We start from the raw sequence: 24,787 nt of genomic DNA on the forward strand, positions 1-24,787 counted from the left end.
GTGTGCCAGGAATCCCAAAAATATCATTCCCATCATTGCTTTGTAAAATCATGAAGTTTGAGGTGTCGCACGACCTATTTTGAATCAATTTAGAAAATGGCCATTCCGTAGGTCCTCCGGATTGTGGCCGGATTGAATCCGAGTGGGCCAGGAACCCCAAAAACATTGATCCCTTCATTGCTTTGTAAAATCATGAAGTTTGAGGTGTCGCACGACCTATTTTGAATCAATTTAGAAAATGGCCATTCCGTAGGTTCTCCGGATTGTGGCCGGAATGGATCCGAGTGGGCCAGGAACCCTAAAAATATCATTCCCATCATTGCTTTGTGAAATCATGAAGTTTGAGGTGTCGCACGACCTGTTTTGACTTAAAATTGTAAATGGCCACTTATTCCGGGGACAACTGACCCCAACGGAATCTGGAATAATTCTGGAACCGTACCGTGGATAGCCTCGAAATTAGTATAAATCAAAAATTGGGATCCATCCGGATGGAATGCAACTTGTTGCGAAAGAATCGGTCAAGAAATGCGATTTTTACAGCAGTTTAGATTTTTGAAAGACCTTAAAACAGACGTTGGGGACGGAAAGGTTATATTAGGATGGAGCTATTGCAAAAATCTATAACGGCGACACATATATTTTATATAGATATTTTTTGGCAGTGTATAATTACGACATAAGTAAATAACAGGTTGGAAGGACATTTATAGTTTTTTCGTTGTTTTCACTATGATTTCACAGTATTTCTTGTTAGCATGACTGTCTGCTGCGATAGGGAATGATCAATGATTGCTTGCATACGACGCTGCCGACGATGTGCAACCGACGACAACAACGCATGCGCGGTGAAGGGAGGAATTTTTTTTCACTTACTTTTATTTTTATTGAATCGACGCTAAATAAGCGCTGAATGATTCGATAATTTACCAACATGTAAATTGAGATTCAAACTTAGTTCTGATACTTTTTCTAGTGAAAGGATAATCAGGTGTAACAGAAATAAGCTGCTTAGTGCTAATCGGAGTGAGAAGGTGGGTAATTGTAAGATTGTGTTGGTGAGCCGCAAGGTAGCCATTCTGAATGACACCGTAAGAAGCCTTAATATCAATATGAATGTGGAAACAGTATCTAAGCAGTAAAGGCTACAGGTGAACTCTAACTTAAAACTAATTAATCTTGAAATATTTTGTTGTGAAATGTGTTCTCTGTAGTCATTAATGTTTGGAAAATGTTGTTTTCTTTAATAAATGCAAATTTAGATGTAAAGAGTAAGCCCAAAAGCAAGAGCGGAAGAATCGAATTGTATTCAAATCTACTAGAATATCCTATTTATAATCCACCTGAAAATCACGTAAATTCTACGTTGATCTTGTGCGGTAATTGTTACCTGAAAATCATGTACAACTTACCTGAGTCACATAAATCAAGATTGACATTCTGATTCATGTATAGAATTCACCTGAAAAAACAGGTGGAAAATATCTACGTATCTTTTCAGGTAAATGCTACGTGAACTTTATTTGCAGTGCATTACACTCAGAAATATATAAAATCCAAGAGCGGTTTAAAATTATACTCGTTTGCTATTTTCCAAAAATATACACGATTATGCTACGATTAGATAAGGCAAGTGAATTGAGCAAGTCGCTTGAATCGAACGCGAACTGAACGTGTAAACACTTTAATTCAATTCACTTGAACGAAAAGAAAGTTGAACATGTTCAACTTTTGGCAAATCAATTGAATTCAACTGAGTTGTTCAATTCACTTGCCCTGTCAAAACGTAGCATTAGTATCCAGCTTTCCACGCTCGGTAATGGCGACTTGTTGGTGTGTAAAATCAATCGATCACTGTACTGTTTGACACTAGCTGGAGGAAAGCCCACTGGTGTTCCTGGGGGGAAGGGAAAAAGGCCTTTTCGCCAGTGAGTTTTCCTCCAGCTAGTGTCAAAAGTACAGTGACCGATTGATTTTTACACCAACAAGCCGCCATTACCGAGCGTGGAAAGCTGGATAACAATGTATTCTATACATTATTATAATTTATACTATGCCAGAATAATGCGAACATATTTTTGTTTCGCATTATGTCAGCTGATGATTTTCCGCACGTGGTTTATTTTATTCATATCGGCGGCTGAAATAAGAAATAAGTTCAATTCAACAGTGTAAAAATGTGAGGAAAAGTGATATTGAATCTAAGGTATGAAAAGTTTTATAATACATTGTTCTTTTTTGTAGATTCGCCATTCATCGACACGCTGAAACGGACCTAAAAGTTTTAGATGGTGTAAACCCGTGTAATGCAGTACAACTTAAGGAGTGCCAGCAAAAACCGTACACTCCTTGCCGGATGATGCTACCCGTCCACGAAACCACAAAATAGCCTCAAGTCCACTCGCAATCGAGCGGAACAACATACTTGTGTGAAGAAGGAGCTGGAGGAGGACTTTGCGATATGGAAAACGGCTTTCGCAATCGAAAAAAACGGTGACACAACGGTATGCCGATATGTATCACGGAAGAATGGAGCCTCAGCGCGTTATGTGCCAAAAGTTATTTTAATGGTGATCAACATTTCTCCATATGCATGACTTCTTATGTTTATTATTACGATTTTTGAGCTAATAAAGTTGAAAATGAATTAATTTGTTTGTTTGACCTTTTTACTAGAAACACGAAATAATGAAAACAAATCGACATAACCTAAAAACGATAATCCAGCTCCAAAATAAACTAAATAGTTATAAAGCTTACCTATACTAAATCACAATATACTGAAGTTATACTATCCAGGTATAGTTGAACTGAAATCGAATATGGGGTCAACCAGGCGAATAGCCATTTAGTACGACTTTTAACCTATTTAGTATTTAAACATTTCTGAGTGTACTTTGCGTGGGAACCTTACAAATTCCAATTTGTTTTTTGTTCTTTGCATGTGGATACTGCTGTAAGAATTTTGTTTCGATTCTTTACTTTTCCGATTCAGTAAACGGAATTTAACATGTGATTGAGATAGAAAAAGAAATTTCTTTTGAACACGATACCAACCTTAACCCCGTAAACCAAGATTTTTAGGAGAAACGTCCTTAATTTTTGTTTTATAACAAAAATATACTTCATTTCCTATACCGCATCGTGTGAAATTTCAATGATTCTACTTTTTTTCTCGATGACAGCTGGTGGTCTTCTCTTCCCCTATTGAACTGGCGTCGTTGGATTGTTTCGCTCTTTTGTTTTTGACAGCAGAAGAAAGAGTGGATGAAAGAGAAAAAAAAGGGCAAAAAAGTAAGTTTAAAAAAACTCAACGCTGGGTACTTTTTTTCTGCCGTGTACGGGGCTGGACTGACGCGTGACTAAAAAGCCTTTTCAAGTATTCGTCGATAAATGGTTTGATTCGCCCATTACTATTTTGCGCGCCGATATTTTGAAAAAAAAAGTTTAAAGTTAAATCTGTTTCCACGTTTTCTTTCTGCTGTGCTGTTGAGACAAATCCGAGAGATTTTATTGGTTTTATGAGTTTTATTGAATCATAATGAGCTGTTCCACTTCCGGTAAGTTTATTTATTACGATAAATAAGTTTTCTCCTAACTGAAACTTACCTAAAACTGTGTTTCCCTCATTTTAGATACCGACTCGCAACATCATGTTGGTTCTTCAAACCTACCGGTTTCGGATCGCGAACCCAGTCTCGCACGGCAAATGCTTCTTTACGTCTACAATCGGTCGGGGATCGTAACAGCTCGACAAATATCTTTCTGGGAGCGTTTCCGCCAAGAAACACCGGATGTAGAATTGCCGGCACGCGATCTTAGAGCAATGTTCTTCTCGCAATTGCTGCACGAGCCGGAGCACTTTAACAGTTTGGATAGCGTTGTGGAACAATACATCAATCCCCGTTTCAATAAGATTGACCTGGAAGCACTGGAATTCGGCGATCTTACCGAAGGAGAAGATTACACGGTGAACACTTCACTTGATGGTTCTCCCGAAGAAAACGATACGAATCTGGAACGCTTGGCTCAATTTTTATCTACTCCGTTCGAAACGTCCAAAACCGTACCACTGCCGCCGATATATGTCCGGGTGCTGCCCATCCCTCTTCCGACATCGTCTTGCCCGTTGGATGCACTGTTGAACCCATTCCGTCGACTGGTTTCCGAACTCCTGTACACGAACGATGAAACAGTTGAGAAATGTGAACTGGAAGTTGACACCATATGCGACCGTGTTCAAGCCCTTACGGTCAGCGGCATAGCCCTTGACCATCTGCTGGAGCCAAAAATGGAATGCTATAAATTGCTGCACGGTGATACTCCGGTTGCAACGATAGCAACCCCCGCGAAGGATCAGGCCGTTCCGGCTGCACCGAGATCCAGCACTCTGAAACGTTTGAGATCGGGTGACGATTCCGGGTTAGGAAGATCAACCATAAAACGTCGTCGGGTAATTATTCCTTCCTTGATATTGGCCCAGCGAAAGAGAGCTAAAGAAATGCGAGCGATGGGATCCACTGTCAAGTGGTGATTTTATCTTTTACATTTAATTTGGTTTAGTCTTTTAAGTATTAATTTTGAGAATAGTATTTAGAGAAAACTTTTTTTTTTATTTTTTTGTTTTGGTTTATAAGTCTATCGTTAATCTTTTATTAAGAACAAATTCAATTTTGTTTTCATATCAATTTACTATGTTTAAGCTTTATTGGTAACAATAATAAAAAAAATACGGTTATGAAGTATTTGCCGTGAGTATTAAAATTCGGTTTCGATTATAAACTTTTTCACACAGTTTTTTTTTAAATAAGTACTCAAATATGCACGAGTACCAGCCTATTTGGCCAGAGAAAAAAGAGAGGCCAGAGAAAGTTCATGCTTGGACTTATGATTTGCATCATTTCACGCCTTTCATAAGACGAGTTAAGGTACTATTCCTTTAATTCCACCACGTTGTAATCTTTGACCTGAACTATAAAGCCCTGAACGCAATGGAACGGTAACGGCAAGATTTGACAGAAAAGATATGGGTTAACTGTCTAATCCTGCCGTTTCCGTTGTCGTTCCGCTGCATTGTTTGGGGAGCGTAAAACCGTCGAAATGAATCACAAATATCAAAACATCTTTACAGCTCAAAAAACGAAAAAAAACTACTAACGTGTGTGTCCTTCGTGTCCACGTGTCCTTCACTGCTCCACTCGCATAACAGTCCCATTCGACTTTTCATCTCAAAATTGAAATTCAAAATTCAAAAAGTTAATTCAATGAATAGTTTTCATTTCTAATATACTTCCATAAATCATAATAAATATTCCAATTCAGTCATGTGCGTCTCATATTGAAAGTACCCTCATAACAGTCCCATTAAGAATTTACATGACCTGATTTGATTGCACAAAACTAAACAATGTTTCCATCAAACTAAGTCGATTCACGGTAATCTATCGAATGATGGACAAGGACTACGTCTGTCTTTTCTATATTAGGGTATACTCTGCGATTGCGAAAATCGAAGACCGTCACGTTAATATGATAGACTTTAAACTTTAATATCTCAGCCGTTTTTTAACTATTTATTATCAATAATCAATAAAACGTTTAGAAATAGGTAAACCAACCAATCACGCACATGCATTGCAAGCTTACTTACTTGAAGGACTACAGCTCTTCGATGAACCTACGCCGAATGGAGTATCCTTCTCCACTGGACTCGATCCTGGGCCAATCGCTTCCAGTCCCTGAACGTTGAGCGCCCTCAGGTCCTCTTCAACTGCAAAAAGCCATCGTGAAGGCGGTCTTCCGCGAAGCCTCTTCCGGGTTCTCTACTAAATATTATCTTTGCTTGACATTGTTTCGGCATACGAACAACGTGTCCAGCCCACCGTAGTCTGCCGTGCTGTATAAGCCTAACAATATCCAGCCCTTTATACAACTCGTGATTCATGTGACGCCGCCAGATACCTTTCTCCTGTCTTCCGCCGAGTATTGTCCGCAGCACCTTCCGTTCAAATACTCCGAAAGTTCTCCGATCAGCCTCCTTTAACGTCCATGTTTCATGGCCGAATAAAGCCATTAGAAGAATCAGAGTATACAGCGCGAATTTTGTTTGCGTTTGCAGACTACACACGTAAATTATTTTGCTGACCTCAGCAAAATTTTCGCCGAGTTTCCAAAAGTCGAGATCTCGTTAATTTTTTTTTACCGAGATTAATTGGTAATAATTGTTGAAATTTCGGTAAAATTTTTACCGAGATTCGTCGAAATTATTGCCGAGATTCCGGCTGTTGGATACTCGGCACTGCAATGTGTGTGTGTGTGTGTGTGTGTGTGCGTCATCCTCTATTCCTCACCCATCTGGGGGCGTTGATCAAGTAGTACTACGAATAATTTGATCAGATCGCATGCTCCGTTATGGTGCCCTTTTTGTTACGAAGACTAGTACTACAAAAAGGATTCACGTCTGAAGCACGAAATGTTTCTTCAGAAAGTGTAGGGGATGGGATGTACTAGTTGTTCATAACAGGTACAGCAAAACTTCACAAGGACGCCCTTATTCGTACTATCTACTAAGGAAGTAGAAGGTCGAGAAGAGCCACCGTTGCTAACTAAAGCGTGAACCGGATACCTGGGACTCCCACAATATCCGCGGCAATAGCAGCAAACGGTGCCCTGTACGTATTAGGGATCCTATAAAGAGAGATATGCAAATACTTTTCCAGATGATTTAGCAACGCTGTTACTTTTGTTAGCAAACGCTTCCAGCACTTGCAGCAGCGCAAAATGTTGAAGCTTGTGTATGACTTTGCATTTGATAACAATTTGGAATATGTTTGTCTGTTCACTAACAGCTTTTAAATAAGCATTATCACTAAAAAAAAGTGGAATACAAATAGGTGAAACACGATACATAAACTAGATTACTTCTACTCGCGAAAGAAAAACAAATTGTTTTGTCGATGAAACTTTTCTTAAAATCTATCTCAATACATCTCAACCTCGTCTCAATCTGCAACAATAACAACGTTCATTTGGCTCACGTTTTGACAGTTCTCAATGCTCGATTGGCTTACAATGACCGCTTGCGCATATCTCTCATTATAGGATCCCTAGTACGTATTTAGTGGTTATTTTTATGAACATTTAAATTGATAAAACTATGAAGGTTAGAAATCTAAAGAGCTAAAAAGTGTACATCAATTTAGATCGTCTACTATAAATTCAAATTCAATTAGTTATGTATATAATAGTAAGTTTTCTAAATACATTTTATTTGCCTTAAAAATAAAACTACAATAAATCAAGACAAAATTTTCAAAACGACTTATCTGCTTTTGTAAACCAAGATTGGTAGGTGAAGGATTCCGCTACCTGTTCATGGTGTTGGTTTGCGTGGGAGAGCTATCAGATTCGTCAAATCGTCGTTTGAATCTTTGGTTACAAAAGCAGATAAGTCGTTTTGAAAATTTTGTCTTGAAATATAGTCAGATCTGCAAGAGTCTGCAAGAGAACATCCATTCATGAAAATATGAGAAAAAAAAAGTAATACAGGGTGCATAGCAAATATAACTACACTGAGGATACTGGTCGTAAGAACATCATACGTTTCTCTTTTGAAATTTCGCCACAAGAAAATGTATTGATTTTCATACGATTCTCTAATGGAATGCATTTCATACGACAATCTTATGAAATATTTTCAGTTTGTTAAAAAAGTGTAACCTGATTTCAAACCATGGACGTCGTGGTTAGGACGCGTGCGTTCACACCACACGTTCACCGACGCTTCGAGAAACTGTCTCGTTGGATACCCAATAAAGAGTTAGAATTGATCGAAAAGATCCTACAATTTTCATAGTTCAATACGTATGAAACATTCTCATAAGTTTGGTCGTATGAAAATCTTGCGACCAGTATCCTCAGTGTACCTTTTAAAATTGAAAAATATAATATTCACCTTGAGTATAATACGTGGTTCATAGATTATATCAAGCTATAGAATATAAGAGTGAAAGTTACTTGCAAATGCTATTTAATTAAGACAAAAGAATAGATTGATTGGCAAGAAAACTAAATTGTAAGAGATCTTTTTGAACAAATTTGTTATCCGACCTCCAGACGGTTAGTGAGAGCGATGATCCAATCTAACTCTAGACCTATTGACGTTAATTGATACTGCCAGTATTGATAGAACGAATAACAAATAATTTGTCAAGAAAGATAATTATCACCATAAACAAATGTTCTACAAAAAGGTTTTAAAGAGCCATGAAAACAACACATAAGTATATGTTGTCGAAATTTAAGTAAACATCGAACATGTTAATTCATTGCCGTCATTTTTTCAAATGTCAAATTGATTTTTTTTTATTTTCAATTATTTTTTTCTATAACCCCCTTCTTCAAAAATCATTCGCAGGCTTACACAGGATAGCTGAATATATTTTGTAAACATAAATGTGATCTGATTCATAACCATTTGAATATGTTAGGACTAAGCAAACATGAACTATGCGAAATCCTTTACCCACTTGCCCCACTGTACCTTAGTTTATTTAACTGAAATATTATAAGATTACAAGGGTTGATCTCACCGAATCTTCTGAGAAGCTTCAGAACTTTTCACCATTCGACACAGAAGTTTTCAGGATCAAGTCGAATAATCCTAGAATGGCCACACATATTCCGAAATGGAATTCATTTTGTATTTGTATCAACACTGAACAACAGATTAAAAAGCCAAGCAACTTCGTTTTTCTTCCAAACATACACATATTCATTGACGGAAACCAGTAGATAACAAATAAATCATTCAATTTAAATTTGCCAACAATTTTTTTTCACCTTCTATTCTGCTTTTTATTACACCCATTATAATCTTCTAGGAATTTTCCTTGCTCTCGAACAACAGCCTAATCTCGATGAACCAGGATTCCGGCTAGTTATAAAAACCCCCAAGATTCTATTTTCTTCAAACCAGCATAAAAACCACTGAAAGCTCTTCGTCACACTATCGCTAAAATCACAAAATCTAAATAGATTTATCACAGCAACGACACAACCGGCCGAATCATGTTATTTGGCCGATGATTTTCAAGCGCGGGATTTTGACACGAGATTTTTTTTTCACATCCGTTCACGGTGATTGCTACGATCGTTTTTTCCCGGCTGTTGGATTCTCGGCAATCGTAAAATTTTGATTTTTTTTGTGTACGGGACTTTAGCTGGTTACGAAGTTTATTTACTATTTGCAGCTGCAATACGCCTTTTTACCTCGCCGTTAACATTATTAAATATATGCAATCATCAAATAACAAACCAGGGATGCCAGGGATATTTTCAAATGTCTCCAATATCAAAATTATGATTATTAGTGAGAAATTTCAAAATCCAACAGGTTTGTAATTTCAAGCATCTCCTTGTTTTGTAGCATTAACACTCAAATTGTTAGAATTCAAGAGAATATTCCTTCAAATCTTCACTTGTAAGGGCAGTAAATTTCCTTGGATTTTCTAATGAGTCTTTAAATATAATTCTAACGGATTTTTCTAACTGAATTTCCATGTGGAATTCCTTTTTAAGAATTCCCTAAAGGGATTCGAAAGAATTTACCGTGAAATACCTGAAGAAACTTCCACAAGATTTTCTGAAGAAATTTCTGCAAGAATTTGTGAAGAAACTTCAAGATAAACTCCTGATGAATTTTTCGGAAGAATTCTTAAACAAAAGACTCCTAAAAGGTACGGAAGAATTGCGGTTGGAAAACCTAAAGGATTTTCTGAAGGTACTTCCAGATAAATTTAAAAAAGTAACTCCCGGGTGATATGCTAGTTCCATTAGCATGGAACTTGCGGAGGAATTGCAGAAGAATATTCAGGAGGAATTCAGGAGGGATTTTCTGGAGGAATTACTGAAGGATTTTCTGGAGGAATTACTGAAGGATTTTCCCGAAGAATTCCTGAAGGATTTTCCTGAGCAATTACTGAAAGGATTTGCCGTGGAGGTCCTGAAGAAATTTCTAAAGAAACTTCCGGAGGAACTTCTGGACAACTTTTTGGAGGAACTTCCTGAGGTATTGCTGCAGGAATTTCCGAAAGAATTGCTGGAGGAAATAAGAGAGAAATTCCGGAGTATATTTTAGAGGAATTATTGCAGAATCTTTCGGTAACATTCTTGGAGAATCATCAAGAGGAATTTCTGGAGAAACTTTCGAAGGGATTTTGGAATAATTTCCGAACGAATGCCGGCAGGAGTTTAGAGAGGCATTCCAGGAAGAACTGGTGGAGGAAGTTGTGAAAGAAACAATTTGTGGAGGAACGACTGGAGGTATTTCCGACGGATTTCTTCGAGGATCCTATGGAGAAATTTCTGGACGAACTTATGGAGAAGCTCCTAGAAATACTTCTAAACGAATTTCTAGAGAAAGAATTTGCGGACGAATTCCTGGAGGAACCTCAGAAATAATTCCAGAGAGGGATTTACTGGAGAAATTCTTATATAGAAGGATTCCCAGATAAAAATCTGGAATAGTGTCCAATGATATTTCTAGAAAATATACCAAAGAAATTCAAAAAAGAATTCAACGAGAAAGTGTAACAAGTGTCCCCTGAACTTTCTACTGGGTCTTTAAAAACACTCTGGCGGATTTGTTTATGAAATTTCTCTGATTTTCTTCATCAAATTATTTCAACTTATTGTGGACGTTCGTAAGAATTTTCGATCATGGAAACTAAAGAAAATTTACTGAGAAAATTTCCTGTTGAAATTTATAACATTCTGTGAAAATGTGGTATATGGAAAATCCGAAGAGACATCCCTAAAATTTCAAATACAAATCCGGAGTACATCCCACGAAAATTTAGACAAATTTCTTGTAGAAATGAAAATGAATTCGTTGTGGTAGTTCAGATGATTTCCCCGCAAGAACTTAGAAAAATCTTGTAGAAATTGAGATGAATCTCCGTTTAAATTTTGGAGGAACTCCTTTATTTGCCCATACGAAAAGATCAGATGAATTATGGAAGAAATTAATAAAATGGTTCTAGTCCAACAGTTAAATACGGATTTAATCAAGTCATTGTAGAATTCTGTCATTTTGCCATTTAGATTAAATTAGATCGGTTGGTTCAGAACGCAATGGTTCAGATGCAATGTTCGAAGTTCTTTTAACAGACACGTCGAAAACGCTACCGCTTCCAAGGAAAATTTAAAGAAATGCTGCAATCGTAAATTTTGAACCAGCACACAACACGTACGCAGAAAAAAATACCTTTGTCGTCTAAAATGTTTTGCAGTTATCAACCTTATCAGCCGGCATGTGTAAATGCGTTTTGGCGTTTAAGATTTTAAGCCGGGGACATTAGCTTATTATGTATAACTTTGTAATATTTATTCAGCTTTCCACGCTCGGTAATGGCGGCTTGTTGGTGTGTAAAATCAATCGGTCACTGTACTTTTGACACTAGCTGGAGGAAACTCACTGGCGAAAAGGCCTTTTTCCCTTCCCTCACCCAGGAACGCAAGTGGGCTTTCCTCCAGCTAGTGTCAAACAGTACAGTGACCGATTGATTTTTACACACCAACAAGCCGCCATTACCGAGCGCGGAAACCTGATATGCTCTGTATATAGAAGTCGCAGAATTTATAAGTTAATATTCAAATTATATTTTCTATTCACTGGCTTTTTTTCTTCTTTATTTAAGATTTTTTAATTTTAAAATTAAGTTCATAAGAAGATAAGTCTTCAAATATTTTGAAAAGTCTTCAAAATGTCTTCATGAAATAAATGTCTTCACAGAGATTCAAATGTCTTCAAATTGAAGACATGTCTTCAAATCTGGCATCCCTGTAGCAAACCCGCCTAATCTACCCAAGAGCAACTACAATCATGGTTTGAATTCAAAGGAGAATGAGAAAATCTCTCACTTATCATCTCTGTATAGGTCATTGCGCGCGGCAAACCTAACCTCACTATTTTGACAGGTACTGGTCCTGTTGTTTACGTTTCGGACTTAGAATTTTTTTGATCCAAATTAAATCTGCATATTTCACGATGTTGAAGACATTCCGTACATTCTGCATTGAAATATTGGTAATTATCGATAAGTTTAGGTAATTATCGATCAGAAAAGGCAAAGAATGATAGAAGTATCTGAAAATTAAAATAAAGTCGTCTGTAAACAACAGGACCAGTACCTGTCAAAAGTCGTGCGTGACGTCACTGTGCAATGGAGTATACATACACTCTCGATAGGTAGCATACCGTGTAGGAATGGGCGTTTTTCGGGAAAATATCGATACTGCCGAATCGATGTTTTTATTGTCGAAATATCGATGCCGAAAAATATCGGCGCTGAAACATCGATATTCCGATATATCGATACGCTCGAAAAATTAAAAGCACGAGCCAAAAAAAAAAAACAGGGTTAGTTTAGATTTTGCATTTCAGGTCATCGAATCGCACATCAAAGCTCCGCTCTTTCGCTGTTTTTAACAGATTGTGCCTAATGTGCTATATGTCTGGAATCTAAAAAATCGAAATCCGATATCCGCTAGAAAACATCGATACGGTCAAATATCGAACTTAATAAATCGATACGAAATATCGATTAATCGGAGCGAAAATATCGATTCCCGATATATCGTATCGGTATCGCCCATTCCTAATACCGTGAGAGACGGTTTTCGGTAGCTGTTGCTACCCATGATAAATTTCTTTTAATAAGCCCCAATTTCCGGGGCACTGGTTCTGATGATGCATTTCAACTTGTTTTACACAGCTGTTGGAAAAAAAATATGGTCCACAACATAAAATGAGCGAGAATAAAGCGTTTTATCAAACCCCCTCGGTGGAGGGTTCCTAATTAGTTCTATCCCAGCGCAGCGGTTCTCAACCTTTTTGTTGAGCGGTACCCCTTCGAGCTTTTACATTCATTGAGGTATACCCCATATTTTTTTCGCTGTAAATGAAAATAAACATGACGCATAAGTGTGAAAAAAGTACCTGAAAACTAATGGGATATATGGCATGAGCATGAGCATGAGCAGGATAACCGTACAATTCGTAGTTGCTACTCCGTGATTGACTAGAACTTACGGTCATCAAGGGAAGGAAGGATTATTAGTTCAACTCTCGTTGCTACTAGAGACCGAGTATACCTCTGCATCTCCACGATAGTCTTAGGATAGGATATTGTGTTAGTACGAAGGGATATATTATCTGGATTCACTTTGGTAAGTGATGCGATCTATGGGATAGGAATATATGAATGAGATTTAGAGTACTAGAGTAATGAGAAAGTATTAAAGTGAATTCTAATGATTCATTTTTACAATTAGAATTTGAATGCTATTGGATTCTAATACCACGCACACGTCTACCACACCATCGCTACCCGCACATCAACCTCACACATTCTTACTTGTATGAGGCCTGCACGAGCATAGCGACCGTATATAGCATTCGTATGCGGGTACAAATGAATACCAATCTATTTTTACATTCTATTTATTGCTACTAAGTAACAGGCAGCTTTTTATAACAATTCTATATTTAGAATCATACTTGCTAGCAATGAGAATTTGATTTGCAAAGAGATTGAGTTATATGATTAACGAAATTATCTAATAGGAAATTGGAAAGGGCCAGGGATCAAACCCTTAATCTCCTGCTTATTGAAAACTAATGGGATATATGGCACTGTTAAAATTGTCTGAAATTTTTGCGGTTCCGAGAAGTTTTCCAATTCAAATTAAGTTTATACATACTCTGAGGACTTTTCAAAGCTTCCGAGCCTCTTAGAAGGAAGCCTTCGAGCCTATTGAAAATAAGTTTCCGTGACTCATGAAAGTTGCTTCCAACCCTTTTGAAAATAGGTTTCCAAGGCTCTTAGAATTAGACTTCTGAGCATTTTGCAATGAGGGTTCTGAGTCTCTTGAAAGGAAGTGCTCAAGCCTATTGAAAGCAAGCTTGCAAGATTTCCGAACCTCTTGAACCTCCGAACCTCTTGAAAGGAAGCTTCCGAGCCTCTTGAATGGATGCTTCCGAGCCTCTTGAAAGGAGGCTTCCGAGCCTCTTGAAAGGAGGCTTCCGAGCCTCTTGAAAGGAGGCTTCCGAGCCTCTTGAAAGGAGGCTTCCGAGCCTCTTGAAAGGAGGCTTCCGAGCCTCTTGAAAGGAGGCTTCTGGAATTCTTGAAAAGAGGCTTGAGCCTCTTGAAAGGAGGCTTCCAGGCCTCTTGAAAGGAGGCATCTGAGCCTCTTGAAAGGAGGCTTCCTGAGCCTCTTGAAAGGAGGCTTCCGAGCCTCTTGAAAGGAGGCTTCTGAGCCTCTTGAAAGGGAGGCTTCTGAGCCTCTTGAAAGGAGGCTTCCAGCTCTTGAAAGGAGGCTTCTGAGGCCTCTTGAAGGAGGCTTCTGAGCCTCTTGAAGGGCATCCAGGCCTCTTGAAAGGAGGCATCTGAGCTCTTGAAAGGAGGCTTCAAGCCTCTTGAAAGGAGGCTTCTGAGCTCTTGAAAGGAGGCTCTGAGCCTCTTGAAAGGAGGCTTCTGAGCCTCTTGAAAGGAGGCTTCTGAGCCTCTTGAAAGGAGGCTTGAGCCTCTTGAAAGGAGGCTTGAGGCCTCTTGAAGGAGGCTTCTGAGCCTCTTGAAAGGAGGCTCTGAGCCTCTTGAAAGGAGGCTTCCGAGCCTCTTGAAAGGAGGCTTCTGAGCCTCTTGAAAGGAGGCTTCTGAGCCTCTTGAAAGGAGGCTTCTGAGCCTCTTGAAAGGAGGCCTGAGCCTCTTGAAAGGAGGCTTGAGCTCTTGAAAGGAGGCTTCTGAGCCTCTTGAAAGGAGGCTTCTGAGCCTCTTGAAAGGGGAGGCTCTGAGCCTCTTGAAAGGAGGCTTCCGAGCCTCTTGAAAGGAGGCTTCTGAGCCTCTTGAAGGAGGCTTCCAGGCCTCTTGAAAGGAGGCTTGAGCCTCTTGAAAGGAGGCTTCTGAGCCTCTTGAAAGGAGGCCTGAGCCTCTTGAAAGGAGGCTTGGGCCTCTTGAAGGAGGCTTGAGCCTCTTGAAAGGAGGCTTCTGAGCCTCTTGAAAGGAGGCTGAGGCCTCTTGAAGGAGGCTTCCAGGCCTCTTGAAAGGAGGCTGAGCCTCTTGAAAGGAGGCTTCCGAGGCCTCTTGAAAGGAGGCATCTGAGCCTCTTGAAAGGAGGCTTCCAGGCCTCTTGAAGGAGGCTTCCAGGCCTCTTGAAAGGAGGCTTCTGAGCCTCTTGAAAGGAGGCTTCCTGAGCCTCTTGAAAGGAGGCTCTGAGCCTCTTGAAAGGAGGCTTCTGAGCCTCTTGAAAGGAGGCCTGAGCCTCTTGAAAGGAGGCTTCCGAGCCTCTTGAAAGGAGGCTTCCGAGCCTCTTGAAAGGAGGCTTCCGAGCCTCTTGAAAGGAGGCTTCCGAGCCTCTTGAAAGGAGGCTTCCGAGCCTCTTGAAAGGAGGCTTCCGAGCCTCTTGAAAGGAGGCTTCCGAGCCTCTTGAAAAAAGGGTTCCGAGCCTCTTGAAAGAAAACTTTGGAGTCTCTCGGAAGGAAGCTTTGGAGCCTCTCGGAAAGAAGCTTTGGAACCTCTCGGAAGGAAGCTTACGATCTGCTTGGAAGGAGACTTACAAGCCACTTGCAACGGAGCTATTTAGCTCTTTGGAAAAAGGCGTTATGCCTCTCAAATAGAGGCCTCCGAACCTTTAGGTTCTAGATTTTAATCACTCACTCTACTCTGTCCCACAGCTCCTCATACCCTGTGCTGGTTGTAGTAGCAGGATTTAATAGGTTTTGATTTAGTGATCACCAAGCATATTATATACAATACAAAGTTTTCGAATAAAAAAATACTCAATTATCAAAGCATTATCAATAAATGTTTATTGGATTTGTGATACATCCGGTATTATGCATTTTTGTCCGAGGTACCCCTTGAGATCAGCGAAGGTACATGTACCCCATGGGTACATGTACCTGCAGGTTGAGAACCGCTGGTCTATCCTAATCAGCCTATCCTAATCAGTTTTTTTTTTCAACTTGGATACAAGTGCGATAGTTTTGTTTTCGTGGCTTGTTATGATTCGAAGAGGTTTTTGCCTCTCTGTTATCGTTGTTCGTTATCTATTGAGAGCGATTTCTGCAAACCCTGAATACAGCTAACCGGCGCCTGCTGCCTATAACCATCTTCGATCTACAGCATCTACCGTACATCCACACTGCAAGTTTAAGAGCATCTCCATCGACGATGTCATCCGCTTGTGATCACTGCGCGAGGCCAGTTAAAGCTGAAGACGAGGGAATCATTTGCTTGCATGGCTTTCTGCGAACGAATGGTACATTACAGGTGCACCGATAAAAACTCAACAAATCGTTTATCAAAATCGTCCATGAGAACCAAAACCTCATGTGGATGTGTGATGAGTGTGCGAAACTTATGAAGATGGTTCGATTCAAATCCGCTGTTTCGTCATTCAGTGATGTTGTTAACACTATCACTGAGAAGCAGGAATCCGCGCACGAAGAAATCAGGATGGAACTAACAAAACATGGTCAACAAATCGCTCAGCTAACCAAACGCATTGCTGCATCTTCTCCGGTCCTTCAACAACAAAGTGGCTCTACCCGCCAACCTCCATCCAAAAGACGTCGTCAAGAAGACATAGGGTCGCATAAACCTCTTCTTGGTGGCACGAAAATAGTTCCCGACGCCAGCGTAATAACCGTACCTGAGCCAATTCAACTGTTTTGGGTTTACCTTTCTCGTATCCATCCAAGCGCTAAATTGGAAGCTGTTGAAAAGCTAGTAAAGGATTGTTTAAAGTGTGAGGAAGCTGTTAGAGTCATTCCTCTTGTAAAACGAGGCATCGACACTAGTCGTCTGAGCTTCGTTTCCTACAAAATCGGAATCGACCCCAAGTTTCGAGAAGCAGCTCTTGACACTCAAACCTGGCCCAAAGGAATTTTATTTCGCGAATTCGAAGACAACAGCTCAAAAAACATGTTCTTGCCTCTGCTGAATACGCCAACCATCACGATTTCGCCCGAAGCCGGCTCGTCCCAGTTTACGACACCCTTATCCGGAATAAATCTAGAAGGTTAACTTATTTCAACGAACCTACATCATCTTCACTACCGGGACGCACGCTTGCCATCAGTACTGAGGAAGCCCCTAGTCGACTCATCACAGTCGAGCCATTCCTGCCAGCGATCTTCAGCCGTTCCGGTCCTGTGTTTGAGCTCGGTGAAGGGTCTTCCGCACTCCCTTTGCAGGCAAGTATACACATGAAGGTAACACTGCTCTGCCTGAACAATCTCCGTTTTCCAGCGCTCTCGGTAGTATCAGCCCCATAGAGACAATAGACAATCCGGATTTATCGTGTGCTACATTGACCATCAATCGGTTGGTTCCCGTTACTCCCGTTGGTGCCTCTTCTGTATCATCACTGGGACGCACGCTTGCCGCTAGCATTGAGGAAGCCCCGGATCCCCCTACGCAGTCGAGCCGTTCCGCCAGCGTTCATCAGTCGTCCTGGTCCTGCGCTTGGGGCTAGAAATGGGGTCTTCTGAACTCCTGTGTTCGGCAAGTATGAACAACATTCAAATGGGTCTGTTCCTAAAGCTGCACTGTATTCTAGTGAACAATGTATCTCGCATATCTCCACGTCCTCCTATTCGCCCATCGTCGCTTGCCGGCCAGTCGCCTCTGCAGAGTGTCCAGGACGCACCGCAGTAAGCTTCTCGAGATTTTTCCAGTCCCTCTATCTCAGTCGCGCCATCTGCTGCCAGAGTTCATCCAAGTCGTCCTGGCCCTGAGTTTAGATGTGGATTGGAAATCTCCCAGCACCTTACTCCAGGCAAGTACCTATGCAACAATGAACATTCGCTGCCTGATTCGGATCTAACTTCCAGCAGTTCTCCGGTAGTATCATCAACCAGGTCAATCGATCGCGACACCGATGATCTCTTGATTTACTACCAAAACGTAGGCGGTATCAACTCAGAAGTAGACAGCTATCGTCTAGCAACATCAGCTCAGTGCTACGATGTTATTGTCCTGATCGAAACTTGGCTTGATGATCGCACACTCTCGAGTCAAGTGTTTGGTACTGAATACGAAGCGTATCGGTGTGACCGAAATCCTGAAAATAGTAGGAAATCTACTGGTGGCGGTGTCATCATTGCTGTACGGCGTGGTTTGAAGGCAAGGCTAATTGAAAATTCCACGGCAATGTTTGGAGCAAGTCTGGATATCCATCCAATTGAAGAAGAGCGCCATTTTCCTTTGTGCCGTGTACATACCTCCAGATAGAACACGTGACGTTGACTACTTAGATACCCACTGCCGTTCCGTCTTCACCGTAGTCGAGGGTATGGCAGCGGCGGATGAGCTTCTTGTCATTGGCGACTTTAATCTTTCCGGTGTTTCGTGGAGACCGTCTCACAATGGTTTCCTCTATCCCGATGGACATCGGTCAGTATTTCACTCGGGTGCTTTGCATCTTCTCGATGACTACAGCACGGCGATGCTATCTCAAGTCAATCATGTAGCGAATGAGAATCAACGTTGCTTGGACTTATGTTTTGTGAGCAAGCAAGATGTCGCCCCGTTCATCGCCGCAGCTCCAGCTCCCATGGTTAAGCTCGTCCCTCATCACCCTCCTTTAGTTGTCCGAATTCCGGTGAGCCTGGCCAACGAGTTCAATGTATTTCCCGCTTCCGTATCATACAACTTTCAGAAGGCCGATCATCAAAGCATTGTCGACGTACTATCTGATATGCCTTGGGACGCTATACTTGCCGATAATGTCGAAAATGCTGCGTCGACTTTCTCGCATATCTTGGCATACGTTATTGACCGACATGTTCCCAAAAAGTACACAAGAATAGCTCTCATCCGTCCTGGTACACTCGGGAATTAAGAGAACTTAAAACTGCCAAGAGAGCCGCCTTAAGGAAATACACTAAATACCGCACGTTTTCCTTAAAGGATCACTACGTCAGACTCAACAACGCCTATAAACGGGTCAGTCGTATATGCTATTCCCGATATCAAAGTAAGATCCAAACCAATCTCAAAACGCATCCTAAACTGTTTTGGAATCATGTCAACAAGCAACGCAGGGGAATCTGGCCTACCTTCCTCTATGACATTTAATGGCGGAACTGTCTCATCACTGCAGGAGATCTGCAGACTGTTTTCGCTAAAGTTTGCTGACGTTTTTACCGATGAACAGCTTACCGACAACGAAGTACATCACGCAGCAGACAATGTTCCCCTATATGGCCATGTACTAGGTGTTATCGACATCAGCGAAGAAATGATCTCCTCTGCTGCATCAAAACTAAAGTCATCGATCAAACCTGGTCCTGATGGTATTCCATCCAATTTCCTGAAAAGACACATTTCCAGTTTGCAGTATCCGTTGCTCCTCCTGTTTCGGCTTTCCTTATCCAGTGGCATCTTTCCTTCATGTTGGAAGATTGCACAAATGTTTCCTGTGCACAAGAAAGGGAACAAACGTGACGTGGACAATTATCGAGGAATAACTTCGCTGAGTGCAATATCAAAACTGTTCGAACTCGTTGTGATGGATCCTCTGCTTTCTCACAGCAAGCAGTATCTGTCTGAAACTCAGCATGGATTCATAGCCGGTCGCTCCACTAGTACTAATTTATTGTGCCTTACATCTTTCATCACGAACAGCATGACGAACAGCTCAAATAAATGTCATCTACACAGATCTGTCAGCTGCTTTTGATAAGTTAAACCACTGCATCGATATCACCAATTTAGACAAGTTAGGAGTAAATGGCACTCTATTGGAATGGTTCCGATCATATCTATCCGGCCGCCAACTAACGGTTGCTATCGGCGACTGCAGGTCTGATTCCTTCGTGGCTACATCGGGAATACCCCAAGGAAGTCATTTGGGTCCGTTAGTCTTCCTACTATATTTCAATGACGTGAATTTTGTACTCGAAGTTCCCCGCCTATCGTATGCTGATGACCTGAAAATGTTCTTGCAAATCCAATCCATCGAAGATTGCTATTTCCTTCAACGTCAGTTAGAATCCTTTGCCAATTGGTGTAACGTCAACTGTATGATAGTCAATCCGGCAAAATGCTCGATGATCACTTTTTCTCGGATTAAAAATCCCGTTAGATTCGACTACACGCTTTTGAATACCAGCATAGAACGTCTGAGTCATGTCAAAGACTTGGGCGTAATTTTGGATTCCCAGCTGACGTACAAAATGCATATCTCATACGTTGTAGGTAACCGGGCAGCAGGGACCATGTCCAAGGGCTTGACGACCCCTCCCCAGCCGTCTGTGAGTCAGGGGTTCTGCCTAGGAGGTGGTGGGGTTAACAGGGGCGCTGTTAATTCCTCCCAAAACCACATATCCGCAAGCAATCCTTATCAAGCGACCGTGTGCCGCTTAAAGCATACAAGCCCCTAACCCCGAATCCCAAGGTGTCAGGCGACCCGTGCCGAAGGGATGAATGGCATGGGGGGTGCAACAATTAGCCAGGTCGTTAACGGAGCCTGTGGAGGTTCCACAGAGTGAGGGCTGCTTCAGCGGCAAGCGGGTGGCAGTGGGTGGTACTCACACACCCCCAAGTGGTGCACGTGTGGTGCAAGCAGAATGGAAGTTGGGGGTATTACTCGTAATACCCCCACAGAATCGAGGGACCGAGTGTATGGGTGAGCACACAAGTAAGTCTCGCATGGTACGCATGGTCGGTAGTGTTAGAATGACTGAAGTCTGGTGAGGCCTGGCAGGAGTGTCAGGGGCAGATACCTCTGCGGCACCTCAGAAGTAGGGGACACGAAGTCTCGCTGCGTCTGGCAGGAGTGTCAGGGGGTTGATGCTTCTGCGGCACCTCAGAAATCGGAGACATGTAAGGTAGTGGTGTGACCCCGTCCCAGGATGGGGAGACCACCACATTGGCTGAGGACTACCTGGGCCTCGAAACGTCAATGGGTGGGTGCTACCGGCATAGTACCTTATGGAGTCCTATTGACAGTATCAAAGCCCGGGTAGGTGGAGTGTTAGGCACGCTTGACGTGCCGGGTGTTCCACGCCCAAACGATGCACAGGAGGTGCACAGAGTGGATAAATGGGAGATGGGGTATTACAACCCCACTGAGTGAGTGACTGAATGTCAAAGAGAGTGGTGCACAAGTGGTGCAAGCGATTGGGACTGAATGTATGAGCAAGTTAGACTCGCATGGTACGTATGGTCAGAGTGGCTGCTTAGGCAGTAGTGTGATCCGGCTGTCAGGGACGGAATGAGTGAAGTCTCGCTAGGCCTGGCAGGAGTGTCGGGGGCAGATACCTCTGCGGCACCTCAGAAGTAGGGGACACGAAAGTCTCGCTATGACTGGCAGGAGTGTCGGGGGGTTGATGCCTCTGCGGCACCTCAGAAATAGGAGACATGAAAGGGTCTGCCTCGTAGCTGAGGTAGGAGCGGCATAGGAGCCACCAACCTAGGGTCGCCTCCGGCTTGGTAGACAAGTGGTGCCATTCTGTTGCAGGACGGGGTGAGCACCATACTGAATGAGGACTGTCTATGTTGTGAGATGGCGGCATTGGGGTACCCCTGCAGGGTGCCTGATCTTTCCTTGCAGTCATTCAAGCGGCATAGGTAGGTGAGTGTTGGGGCACATGTGGTGCCAGTGTGTCTTGTGCAAATGTGTTGCATGGGGAGTGTCGAAGAGTTGAGGCGCATACGTGCACTTGTGTACGTCATGGAGGGGCGCAATGCCCAATAGTCATCCCCCGAAGTATTGCTTAATTGCGGGCCGGGGAATGACTGGAGAGGAAGGAGTTGGTTTTAGTGGGTCGGGAGTGGTGATCCCATCCCACACTACCTGGGTTCGCCTCCCCAGGTGTCTGTTTGCAGATTTCCATTACCTTCGTTAAAAAAAAAAAAAAAAAAAAAAAATACGTTGTGGGTAAGGCTTCCAAAATCCTGGGCTTTATCTTTCGGATGATTAAAGAATTTACTGTCTAAAGTCTTTGTATTGCTCACTGGTCGATACTGGAGTATTGCTCCGCCGTTTGGAATCCCAATTATACGAACTGTGCCGAACGAATTGAGTCCGTGCAACGACGCTTCCTACGATTTGCTCTGCGTAGACTACCGTGGAGATCCATTACGCCTGCCAAGTTACGAAAGCCGCTGTCGGCTTATCGATCTGGAGCCGCTAAGAGAACGCCGTAACACCGCTCGAGCTGTACTTGTTGCAGACGTTTTGCAAGGCCGAATAGATTGTAGTGACATTTTGGAACAGATTAATATTAACGTACAGCCGAGAACACTTCGCAATAACGCTATGTTAAGAATGCCATTTCGTCGGACTAACTACAGTATGAACGGTAGTATTGAAGGATTACAGCGTATATTCAACAGGGTTTCTACAATATTCGACTTCAACCTGCCTCGTCAGACGCTGCGTCGAAGATTCAAAGAATTTTTCACTTCGCAATAGATAGCTGTTTTAGTGTTTGTGTCCATTTTTTTTTTAAGTTTTTGACGATATGTATACTTATATCTTATATCTTTTTGCCTTTCTCGTACAACAAAGTTGTACCGAAAGGCTATCATTTCACTCCGAAAACGAACTTTTATAGAGCGCTTGTAGACCCATAGTATTATATACCATTCGATTCAGCTCGACAAACTGAGCAAATGTCTGTCTGTCCGTGTGTGTCCGTGTGTGTGTGTGTGCGTATGTGTGTGCACATTGAAACATTAGCCAATTTTCTAGTACTAAACCTGAATCGATTTTGCTACAACAAGTTGCATTCGATGGGGAATGTTTTCTTCTTGTTCACTATTGAGTTTCATAATGATGGCACTTCTCAAAAATAGTAAATATTCAAAGAGTTATGAGACATCATTATTTCGTAACAAATAAGCTATCGATTTTCTAGGTTATGTTCTCCCAAGACACAATTTATTCGAAACCGGCACACTGACAGCATAGAATACACAGCTTACACGGAAGAAAAACTTCACAAAGAAACATAGAAACCCATTAATGAGTTAAAAAGTACCTATTTTAAGATTTCATGTATACACTGAAAATTCTCGTTTATTTTTTCAAAATGACCTAAGAAACATATTTTCATGAATGAATTTTAATATTGCGATCAACAGACCAATATGATAGCTTTTGATTGCAGTACACAAATTAATTCATGAAAAAAGGTGACATATGTTCTTTTTAAAAGTTAAGCGTCATTTCTGCCATTTCTTTCCCCTATGGGCCGATGTGAGCAGTGAGAAGTGAAAAGTGAGACGTGAGAAGTGCGAAGTGAGGAGTGAAAGTAAGAAGTAAGAAATGAAAAATGAGAAATGAGAAATGATCCGAAATGAAAACAAAAATGTTTTTTCCAAATTTAATCTAGACTATCCTTTGAAAAGAGCTGAAATTTATAATATTTTCAAATGAATATAATAGAAAAACGACGCATCCCACAAAAAAGTGTTGTATGGGTGACCATCGCAAAATCAGTCAAACTTTCTAGTGAAAATATCGGAAACAATCCAAATTGAGCCCTACACTGAAAAAATCAGTTTAAAAATTTTAAAGTCGATTTGCGAAAAAACGCCCTTTTTATTTAAATGAAATTTTGTCTCAAGATAGGTGATTATGTTCCCTACCAACCGTCCATACATCGCAAGCTGGGCACTCTTAAGGAAAAAGTTTTTCTAACAAAACTTTTCTTGTCAGAATTATTTTCAGTGTATTTTCATCTGAAATTAAAGCAATGAAAGCCATCGTTATAGAACCCCAAGCAAATCTATTTTTATGATACATTGTCTAATTTAGTCACTAAATATAGTTTGTTTTTAAATTAAGAGTAATATTAAGAAGGGGTTTATATCTTCAAAATATTATATTCCACTATTAGCTTCTTTAGTTGCGACTAGCCCCCCTATACCCAGCGACCGGCGGAGTGAAAACCTGTCCAACTGGCAACGTATGAAAATGCATGAAATCATGACAATGATACTGGCAGCACTTGAACTTTTGCTTGCTTCTTATGGAAGCAAAAAGTAAACAAGTCGAAATGGAACCACTTTTGACGGTTCGATTGGAACCAAGATGGCGTCTTCGCCGATCTCTTATTCTAGTATTTCTAGTTGCGACCAGTTACGACCAAAACATTGTACTCTGCCTGACTGTACATGAATACTTAATATGAGTATATTATGTATACATATGTTAAATCCACCCCTTAAAGACACTGAAAAAATCAATTCCGTCAAGAAAAAGTTTTTATAAGAATTTTTTTTTTTCCCTTCAAAGTGCCCAGCTTGCGATGTATGGACGGTTGGTAGGGAACATAATCACCTATCTTGAGACAAAATTTCGTCTAAATCAAAAAGGGCGTTTTTCGCAAATTGACTTTTAATTTTTTTAAATCGATTTTTTAGTGTAGGGTTCAATTTTGAGTTTTCAAAAGTTTTATTAGAAAGTTTGACTGTTTCTGTGATAGTCACCCCTACAACACCTTTATGTAGGAAGGGTCGTTTTTCGATTATATCCATTTGAAAAAATCAGTAAAAACAAGTTTGACCCTTTTCAAAAGATAGTCTGAATCAAATTTGTAAAAACTAAGTATGCACTTTTCTTTTAACTGCACTTCTTAAATATTGACCAATAAATTTACAAAAGTCAACTTAAACAATCAGAACACTTGCAAGTTCCCAAAAGTTCTATTTTGGCTTTAAGCATTTTATTACATTTCCCGCAGAACTTTTCAAAAGGACCTAAGTAATTT

General features: G+C 41.0%; 2 protein-coding genes across 2 annotated transcripts in view; one reads left to right on the forward strand and one right to left on the reverse strand.

The window, feature by feature from the left end:
* The window catches only part of LOC134205592 (odorant receptor 56a-like), a 60,705-nt gene that overhangs the window by 30,193 nt on the left and 5,725 nt on the right, over positions 1 to 24,787 (reverse strand). The window lies entirely within an intron of this gene.
* Positions 3,403 to 4,812, forward strand: LOC134205593 (uncharacterized). The gene is made up of 2 exons (XM_062680973.1): positions 3,403 to 3,560; positions 3,636 to 4,812. The coding sequence occupies exons 1-2, from the start codon at positions 3,542 to 3,544 to the stop codon at positions 4,532 to 4,534; spliced, it is 918 nt and encodes a 305-aa protein (XP_062536957.1). The 5' UTR covers positions 3,403 to 3,541; the 3' UTR covers positions 4,535 to 4,812.

Source organism: Armigeres subalbatus, chromosome 1 (assembly GCF_024139115.2).
Source record: "Armigeres subalbatus isolate Guangzhou_Male chromosome 1, GZ_Asu_2, whole genome shotgun sequence".
Classification (NCBI taxonomy): Eukaryota; Metazoa; Arthropoda; class Insecta; order Diptera; family Culicidae; genus Armigeres; species Armigeres subalbatus.